Source organism: Hypanus sabinus, chromosome 21 (assembly GCF_030144855.1).
Source record: "Hypanus sabinus isolate sHypSab1 chromosome 21, sHypSab1.hap1, whole genome shotgun sequence".
NCBI lineage: Eukaryota > Metazoa > Chordata > Chondrichthyes > Myliobatiformes > Dasyatidae > Hypanus > Hypanus sabinus.
In genome coordinates, this window is record NC_082726.1 from 53,438,516 (window position 1) to 53,449,187 (window position 10,672).

General features: G+C 42.1%; 1 protein-coding gene across 6 annotated transcripts in view; it reads right to left on the minus strand.

Moving 5' to 3' along the window:
* Positions 1-10,672, minus strand: part of kcnma1a (potassium large conductance calcium-activated channel, subfamily M, alpha member 1a) — a 924,908-nt gene that overhangs the window by 38,082 nt on the left and 876,154 nt on the right. For all 6 annotated transcript variants that reach the window (XM_059946553.1, XM_059946552.1, XM_059946549.1 and 3 more), the window contains one exon: positions 6,002-6,196. In XM_059946553.1, the coding sequence (XP_059802536.1) occupies positions 6,002-6,196 (195 nt within the window). The remainder of the gene's footprint in view (positions 1-6,001; positions 6,197-10,672) is intronic.

A 10,672-nucleotide genomic window follows, 5' to 3' on the forward strand; every position in this document is an offset into this window, starting at 1 on the left:
AAAAATACCTTGTTAATGAATGAGGTCAGAAGAGAATGGCCAGACTGGTTCAAGCCGACAGTTACAATGGTAGTTTGGAAGAGAGCATCTCTGAATGCACAACACATCAAACCCTGAAGTGGATGGGCTACAGCAGCAGAAGATCACAAACATTCACTCAGTGGCCACTTTATTAAGTGCAAGGGGTACCTAATAAAGTGGCCACTGAGTGTATTTTGTTATTTTATGCACAAGGAACAAATACCCACAGAAGTAACCAACTCGATCTCTTTTATATGTACTGTTTATTATATAAAATACTTTTAAGCTCAAAGCATTGCAGGGAATCAGCCGCAAACATCACAGCAGAGTGGGTTACTGCCCACAAGGCAGAAAGCGCTGAATTAACTCACACAGTCAGAATGACATGATTGCTGAAGTACTCTGGGTTAATGACTGTATATCCATTAATGTCAGTTCAGAATGCTCCCTTGACTGAAACCTTTGTGATGTTCTCTTTTTCTATGGGATTGAATGATCATTTGATGGCAGTGGAATTAAAAACAGTAATCCACTGTGCTGGATTGGCACTTAGACGTTCAATTCACAAGGAACATTTTTGAGAACATTTACATTCGAATGCCTTCCCTCATGGAAGACAGTATGTATTAAAGTGCACCCACCCCCTCCCATCCTGCAACCTCGAAAATGCTTCTGTTTTTGATTTGAAACAGTCCTATTCTCATTACTTTTGTAGCCAGTGTTGCCACAAATAAGTCTCTCGCCTCTTGTGAAACTATTTTCACACTTGTGATACTTAGCACTCTCGGGTGAAAGTGCAAGTTTCATTGAGTTATGGGCATGACCTGTACATGAAAGAACTTCAGTAGTACCACATCACGGATGTATTATATGGTACAGGGTGGTAATAGTATTTTCAGCAGAGATATTTGCTTTTCCTCAATTCCATTCATGCTTGGAACTGCTCCACGAAGCAAAAGGGTGGTGGTGTGATGGATCATTTCCAGGGGCATATGCTTTCTTGCAATGCTACTCTGTGCCAGGTTTGTCACACCCCTTCCCCTGGTGCTGAATTCCCTCCCAGTGCTCCATTCAGCAGCTTAAACAATGGGTATTAAACTCCATCTCACACCCGCTGTGTACTGCATCTTAGAGAATGCAATGGGAACCGCTTTCACCAAGCCCAAGGTAGATCTTCAATTTCTATCTGCATTCCACTTCCTCTCCAGCTCCTACTCAAAAATGCATCAATATAAGTTCAAGCAGGTCCTTTTCCACTGAGAGGCCATTGGTTGAGGATGAAAGGAGAAATATTTAATGGGAAAATGAGGAGGAATTCTTCACTCAGAGGGGGGTGAGAGTGTGGGACGAGCTGCCAGTGGAAGTGGTGGATGTGGGGTTAATTTCAACATTTACGAGAAGTTTGAATAAGTGGATGGGAATAATATTGAGGGCTCTTGTCCACGTGCAGGTTGATGGAACTTGCTAGAGTTCAGCATAAGCTAGATGGGCAAAAGGGCCTTTTTCTGTGCTATAGTGCTCTATGACTCAGTTTTAACTACACTCAGTTTCAAATGACCAAATACTTGCAAACAAGCCAAATATCATTAATTCCCAGTTGCATGCCATTTTGATTCCACTTCCCAATTCCACACTAGCCCGTACATCCTTGCCCTCCTCTACTGCTAGATTAAGGCCCAAAGCAAACTAGAGGTACAACACCTCATATTCCTCCTGGGTAATCTACTCACCGCTTGGTACTATTTTGCCTCAGACCTCAAGTTATGGACACTGCTCAACAGAAACCAACCTCCCATCCATAGACTCATCTACACTTCTCAGTGCCTTGACAGAGGAACCGACATAATTAATGACCCAGACATTCTTTCTTCTTCCCTGTCCTATCAGGCAGAAAATACTTAAGTCTAAAAGCACTTACAAACTCACTCAAGGACAGCTTTTGACCTGCTGTTCCAAGACTACTGAATGGTCCCGTTGTACAATAAGATAGACTCTTGCCTCACAATCGTCCTTGCACCATTTAGTCTTTCTGCACTTACTCTGTAAATGTAACACTACATTCTGCATTCTGTTGTTGCTTTTTCCTTGCAGTACTTCAGTCCGTGGATGTGATGAAATAATCTGTATGGATATCATACAAACCTTTTCGCTATACCTTGGTATATGTGACAAAATTAAACCAATTTGCCAGTTCACCAATTTACAATTCCTCTCCTCCCATAGATAGTGCTTGACCTACTGAGTTCCTCGAGCAGATGGTTTGTTGTCTCCTTGTCTTTGTCCAAATGAGTCACACTCTTACTTCAAGGCAGGTTTAGAGGTTGACCCCATGCTGGATTAGGGAAACAGCTCTCAGTCTACACGTTTGAATGAGATCACTCTGGATTTTTCTAAACTGAGTACAGTTCCAACAGTTTTCTCCTTAGGCAACCCTCTCATCAATCTAGTCGATCCACAGTGTATGTGAGGAGATGAAAAGTATACAAAGGACTCCTGGGGACTGAGACCAACTCCCTATAATGTGCACATTATAAAAGGAATCTGTTGAAAGGACAGGCTTAACGGTTACAAATAACGTGTGTTAGTTACAGAGTTGCTAAAAACATTCATTTAAAAAAGCATTTTTCTTCTCGAGGGGATGAGGGGCTCAATGAATTGCCATTGCTGAACAGGATTACTAAATGCAATCTGCCAAATTTGCATCATGCTTGTGCTGTGTAATTTACTAGAAAAAATTATTGTAATTTCCATACAGAGTTACAAATGTGGGCTGATCGGATGCAGAAATTAATTTACCCACTGGGCTACAATGACAGACAGCCCTTTGATCTGATCTTACAACGTTCCAGTTGGGAGAGAAGTGTTCAGCTGATTGGATTAGGTCCTGTAGCTTTGCAATACGTTAATGTACTTAAAAGTGCATTGTATTGATTATTAGTCATTTAAACTGACCAACGTCTCTTAATGTTTTATTTTTCCTAATCAGTATTTAAAGGAATAGATTGTGGACTTCAGTAAGAAAAAGCCAGGAGAACATGCACCCACCAGTCATCTTTGTAGGGCCAGCAGAGGAAAAGGTAAGCAGCTTCAAGTTAGAACATTTCTGAGAATCTATAAGCACCCGAACATACTGATGCAATAATGAATACAGCATGCCAGTGGCTGTATTTCAAGAAGAATGTGGAGATTTGGTATGTTACCCAAGACTCAAGCAAAATTCTACAGATGGTGGCATCCATCATTAAGGAACCCCATCGCCCAGAATTCTTATTGCTACCATCAAAGAGGAGGTACAGGAGCCCGAAAACATGCTCAATATTTTAGGGATAGCTTCTTCCCCTCTACTACCCAATTTCTGAACAACCTATGAACCCATGAACACTACCTGAATACTTTGCTCTCTTTTTGCACTACTTATTTAGTTTATATATATTTATTATTGTGATTTATAGTAATTTTTATGTTTTGGTCTGTACTGCTGCTGTAAAACAACAACTTTTAAAATTTATGTCAGTGATAATAAACCTGTTTCTCATTCTGAGGTGCCCTCAAGATATTTGGCAGCACTCCTCAAAGAGGACATTTTAAACAATCTGTTCTTTACATCTTGTCCCTCTTTTGTCCTGGACTTGCTACCTATAACTCATGGTCATCAGAAGAAAGTTATAGACAGTAATTACAAAAAAGGCACGTCAGTAGCTATATTTTGTTTTGAGTTTGAGAAGATTTGGTATGTCACCAAAGACTCTAGCAAATTTCTATAGATGCATCGTGGAGGACATTCTGACTGGTTGCATCAGCACCTGGTATGGAGGTTCCAATCCTTCCAACTTCATCATGAGTGCTAGCCTTCCCTGTGCTTGGAGTCAGCATCCTCACACTCGGACTCAGAGAGCACGGAAAAAGGTAGATGCAGAGAGTTTCACTGATGGGACACCATAGGCAAAGGCTTTCCCATCCTTGCAAAGGTCCACATCCAACCAAACATTGAATGTGGGCCAATAAACAGGGGGCCAGCATCGGACAGATTTGCCCATAGTTTGCAGCTCAGAGAAACCTGTCATTTTGCATTCGCAAATTCAACATCCACTCAGGACTAGACTCAAGATATTGTTTACTGTCATGCAATCTCTGTACACCAGACAATGGCTGAGTAAATATACCACAGTTCTGATGTACTATGTCTGACCTATTAAAGTGGTAACCATCTATAGCTCAAAATTATGCCTTCTAATATATCCTCCCTATAATGTGCAAGGAATACATGTATATTGCTACACAATACATACACAAATGTCTTAAGTTTGACACAACTGAGTAGTGTTTTGGTCAGGCAAGCATTTGAAATCCTGTGTACATTTTGATCTCCTTAACTAAGTGAAAATATATTTGCCATGGAAGTGGTACAAAAAAAGTTCACACACAAAATGCTGGATGATCTCAACAGGTCAGACAGCATCTATGGAGGAGAATAAACAATCAACCTTTCGGGCCGAGTCCCTTCATCACCAAAATGTCAACTGTTTATTCCTTTCCGTAGATGTTGCCTGACCTGCTGAGTCTCTCTAACATTTTGTGTGTGTTGCTGTGGATTTCTCACATCTGCAGAGATAGTGTTTACATAAAGGTTCATCATATTATTGGATTCAATCCTAGACAAGACGGTTATTCTATGAAGCTGGAGGGATATTTACTTAATTCTTGTTCTAGGTACTCTTCTCTGATTGGGAAGGTGACAAGTCATGTACAACCAATTCTCTCAGAACCCCAGCATCTTGGCTTGGCTGAGCGAGGCTGCTAGTTTTCCTGATCTGTTAGGGGTAGCTGTCTGACTTTTCCCAGTCTCCTTCCCTTTCTGAGATTCCCAGGTCAGAATGTCCACTAAAGAGCACCGTGTTCAAGAACCAATCAAACATGGTGGTAATTAATGGGTTGTAATCAATTCAGGAGGCACACCCTGCTACACTGTAGAAAAGTAAAGCAGTTGGAGATTACATATATTACATTGTCTATATTTGCAGCATTTTTTGTTCTGAATCACATCTGCTACTCTGCACATCAATTACCTTTTTATTGCTTTTCCCCTCATTGAGTCATACAGCAGAGAAACTGGTCATCTGGCCCAACTCATTCACACTAACCAAGTAGTCCCATTTACTGGCATTTGGCCCATAACCCTCTTAATCTTTCTTATCGATTTACCTGTTCCGATGTCTTTTAAAATTTGTTATTCTACCTGCCTCAACAATTTTCTCTGGCAGTTCATTCCATATACATACCACTCTGTGTATGGAAAAATTGTGTGTGTTGCTCAGATTTTCAGCATCTGCAGATTTTCACTTGTTTGCAACATAACATCCCAACTTCTTTACAAGGTGTCTTGACTAAAGAAGGTCAATGTGCTAAATGTTTTCACCACCTTGTTTACCTATGACACCATGTGCAGAGAGCCATGTACTTATACTCATAGATCCCTTTGTTCTGCAACACTCCCCAGAGTCCCATCGCTCACTGTGAAAGTCCTACCCTGGTTTGACTTTCCAAACTGCAATTCCTCACACTTACCTGAAGTACGCTTTGTTTTCTGGTATAGTCTCGTGTACCTGTTAAGGTGTGACAGAGGTCTGTAGAGTTGGGTAGAGTATTGTGTATCTAGAATCGTGGAGAAATGGGCCGCTCAGCCCAACTTGCCCCTGCTGTCTCTGATGCCCAATCCTGATGAAGGGTCTCAGCCCGAAACATTGACTGTATATTCCTCTCCATAAATGCTGCCTCACCTGCTGAGTTCCTCCAGCACTTTGTGTGTGTTTACACGCCTATTAATCCTACCTACCCACATTAGGACTGTATCTCGCTACTGCTTTCCTACCCAGGTGCCTATCCAGATGCCTTTCAATGTTGCAATGGCACCTTTTGTTCTTCAGTGTAGAAATGTTAAGGTTGGAATGGCACAGCAAGCAAGCCAACAGATCCACCTTACCCCAAGGTCCGCGAAGGGGCCATCGTACAGAGCCAGCTGTGCCACCCGACACCTGTCCCTGTTTGCCAGCGTCTGCGGGGTGCTGTAGCCACCACGCAAGGCGTTTTCTTCAGCAAGCATCGACTCCAGCTCCGGCGTGGCTCCCCCCGTCACTAATGTCCGTATCAGAGTCAGGATATTGTCGTTGAAGTATGTCTGTGGAGATAAAACAAACTCTTTAAATGAGCACTATTAAAGTCATCACTGAAGAAATTCAAATTACGCTTTTGGAGGACTTTGTGCAGTTAAAACTAGCGGCCTGTCACTTCACATGTTTTATCTTGGAAGTGAAAAGACAGCAGACTCCAATTACTCTGTTTTAGTTGTATGTCCCATTAGGTCCTTTCACTATATATCTTTTCCTCAACACACAAATTCAGGTCAGTTTTGTTCTAAAGGGCAGAAATTGCAATGATTAATTCCCTCTATAATTGGTGTTAGTGGCGATGCAAAGTCTCCCTCTCTCAGTGTTAACTTCACAACCTATATGAGGCTGGGGAAGATACAGAACTAGAGGATTCTAGACAGGTTTAAAGCTCATGCAAGCTAGAGTGCCTTTTTTCCCCATCACCGATTCATTTGGGAGCGGCCGTTATGTCGAGAATGTCGCTGCACATCGCCACAAGTATACTCTGACTGTCCTCTCCTGCGATCACATCCTCCATCCTCACGACAGGAACTGACAGAAATCAGGCTTAAGTATGTATCAATTAAACATTTTGATTTCCTTAAAAAATAAATGCATGATGAGGAGAAAATCCCAGGTGGTCTTGTTTAAAACACTCGAGTGTGCAGGGAAGCAGGGTTTATTAAGTGCAGGCTCCTTCAAGATGATAGCTTGCCAGCATCGATAACTATTCCATGCTGTCAGGTAAACAACCAGGCTTAGAAGTATTTGCTTAATGTCAATATGATATATTTAAGGTTCCTTGAACGAATAGAAATATACAAAATTATGAGGGGCATAGATAGAGTCGAGAGTCCGAGGGAGCAAATGTCAAATACTAGAGGGGATGCCTTTAAGGTGCGAGGGAAAAGCTTAAAGGAGATTTATGAGGTAAGTTGATTTTTAATGCAGAGAGCAGTAGGTGCCTGGAATGCACTGCCGGGGGGAGGTGGAAGAAATAGACACAATAGCAACATTTAAGAGAAGGTCAGGTAGACAGGCAGGGAAAAGAGAAAGATTAGCTTTGCTTGCCACATGTACATCCAATTAAATGCGTGCTTTGCATCAACGGGCCGCGGAATCCATGGACGTGATGAGGGCAGCCTGCAAATGTTGCTATGCTTCTGGCACTAACATAGCATACCCACAACTTATTGACCCTAACCCGTATGTCACTGGAATGTGAAGCACCCCGAGGAAAACCTTGTGGTCATGGGAGAATGTACAAACTCCTGACAGAGAGCACTGGAATTGAACCCGGGGCAGTGGAATGGCACCAACCACTATTAGAGAGTGGACTACTGAGAGATGTTCCACGGCAAGCAACCAAACATAAGGAGCTAAATGACATAACTCCCATAGCGAGTATGGGCATTAAGATGACAACCTTTAATGAGGGACAATAAATATGAGGTGGCACTGTAGCATAATTGCTTTACAGTACATGCCAATGATTACTGATTAGGGGTTAATTCCTGCCTCTGCTGTAAGAAGTTTGTACGTTCTCCCTCAGGGTACTCCGATTTCCTCACACTTTACAAATACGTATGGTTGGGGTTAGTAAATTGTGGGCATGCCATGTTGGTGCTGGAAACGTGCCTGCTCCCACCACAATCCTTGCTGATTTGATTTGACTTAAACACTGCACAAATTGATGTTTTAATGTACGTATAACAAGAAAAGCTAAATACTAGCCTTGCTCATGACACTGAAAATTGAATTTTAAAAAGTGTCAAATCTCTGTCCAGCTTTAGCCAAAGAGTTCCATCAATAATCTGTAACCTTTACAGTAGCGTATAAGTGCTGGGTCACTTTTTGCTATATCAGGAATGGATACCGAGAAACATGGCGAATGCAAGCAGCATATGCAGCTCCAGGGATTGGACAGTGACTATAAGTGAATCACACAGCCACTGCTACAAGTGAAGCCAGCTCAGCTCTAACATGTGGCAGCTATCTGCGATTCTGACAACACTGTCAGCCAGAATGATGGATGAGAGTTGTCTATTAAACCATCAACACCTTTGTTCAATGTGAAATGCTGTCTGAATGATGTTTTGTTCTAACCGCTTTTCAAAACCACGATAGAAGCCAAATTGAGACATCAGAGTAATGGAGTGTTTCAATGCCCAGAAATTCATCTCCTCCTCGCTGGCAACTCGTAGACGACGTCACACAATGGAGGGCACACGGTGCCAGAGCAGTACCCACAAGCCCCAGTACTGCTTGAGGATTGTCACTCGGGGAGCTAGACGCTGCAGCGACCTTGTTAAGTCATCTGATGTGCTCAGCACAGCTCCATTTGATGGCAACGTTTGTGAAACGTGTGTTGACAGAAACTTCACTTTGCTGATGCCGCACCAAATCGGACTGTCTAATCAATCTGACAGATCCATTTATAAACTTTTGCTATATTAGTGCAAGTTGGATTCAACTTAAATTTGCATCTGGTGCCAGCAATGAGTTGCTGATTTTTTTTTTACTTGTCGCTGCCTGGTACATTAGATTACTTCACGTTTCTTGCATCAAGTGATTTAAGGGCGGCACGGTAGCATAGCAGTTATCTAAACACTATTACAGCGCCAGAGATTCAGGTTCCCTTCCCACCACTCTCTGTAAGGTGTTTGCCCTGTGATCACGTGGGTTTCTTCTGGGTGCTCCTGTCCCTCCTTGCCCCCACCTCCCCAAATTTCTGAAGACGTACTGGTTAGTAGGGTAATTAATTAATCACATGGTGTAATTGGACAGCATGGGCTTCTTGTGTTGGAAGGGCCTGTAAGTGCCGTATCTCTAAATAAATTGCAAATCTCAGAAGGAAAGCACATTGGAACTAGTTCAACTTTGCTGTACAAGGGATTAAAACCCTCTGATGAGCACACTCTGAGCAATTCTGTACCAGGTTCACAAATTACAGATCTCTCTGTGTGCTTCCACAGCAGTTTGGAGCCCCTGTGCTCATATACTGGATACACTAACATCTGTCCCTAGTGTTAGAATTATGGGACCATACTTCACAATTTGTCAGCTGTGTTTACACTGATGTTTAACGAAAGTGGAACCATATCTGTTCTGCTGACTGCAGAGCGCCCGAACCTCCCTGATCTGAAGCTGTGACAAAGATTAAAGAAAAGTCACTTCTACAGACGTACGATGGAGAGCGTTCCAACTGGCTGCATCACTACTCGTCAGATGGATACTAGCCTCAAGCCACCTTCAAGGAGCAATGCCTCGGGAAGGCACTGTCCATGATTAAGGATCCCCACCACCCAGACCATGCCCTCTTCTCATTGTTACCACTAGGAAGAAGGATGTACAGAAGCCTGAAGGCACACACTCAGCAATTCAGGAACAGCTTCTTCCTCTCTGCCATCTAATTTCTAAATGGGCATTGAAACTATGAACACTACCTCAATACTTTTAAAAACTTTTGTTTTTGCACTACTTACTTAAATTAACTATTTAATATACATATATACTCACTGCAATTCAGTTTTTTTCTATATTTGTCGTGTACTGCTGCTGCAAAATTTACACATTTCATGACATATACCAATGATATTAAATATGATTCTGACTCCATTACAGTCAATTTCTCAGAATGCCATATTTAATATTTTGTCCCCACTTTCCCCTCATGCTACTGGCAACCAAACAATTGGCACAGACACAGCAATTTAACCTCAGTAATCTTCCATTACTGAATTGCAGAACTGTCTCCCTTCAAATGACTCAGTCTACATTTCCTGCTGCCTTGGGAAAGTGGCCATTATAATCAAAGAGCACGTCTATCTTGGTCATTCTCTCGTCTCTCCCTTTCCATTGGGCAGAAGATACAAAAGCTTGAAAATATGGCTCAAGGAGAGTTTCTATCTCACTACTGGAAGACTCTTTGACAGTCCTCTTGTACGATAAAAATGCACTGTTCATTTCTCAATCTTCCTAACACTTTATTTGTCCACCTGCACTACACTTTCACTATAACTGTAGCACTATGTTCTGTAATGTGTGTTTATTTTCCCCTTTAATATAACATATAACAATTACAGCACGGAAACAGGCCATCTCGGCCCTTCTAGTCTGTGCCGAACGCTTACTCACACCCAGTCCCACTGACCTGCACTCAGTCCATAACCCTCCATTCCTTTCCTGTCCATTTACGTATCCAATTTATTTATAAATGACAATATCGAACCTGCCTCTACCATTTCTACTGGAAGCTTGTTCCACACGGCGACCACTCTCTGAGTAAAGAAGTTCCTCCTTTGTTCTACCTCGATGTACTTGTACTCAAAATAATCTGTCAGGATGCATGCAAGAAATGCTTTTCATGCTTTTTGGTACATGTGGCAATTATAAACCATTTAGAGTTGCAGGGAGTGCATATTTGAAAAGCAACACTTGGTCAGAGAGGTAGGTTTTAGGACAGAGAAGGCGGTTAAGAGCAGCAATTCAAGACTTAAGGGGAT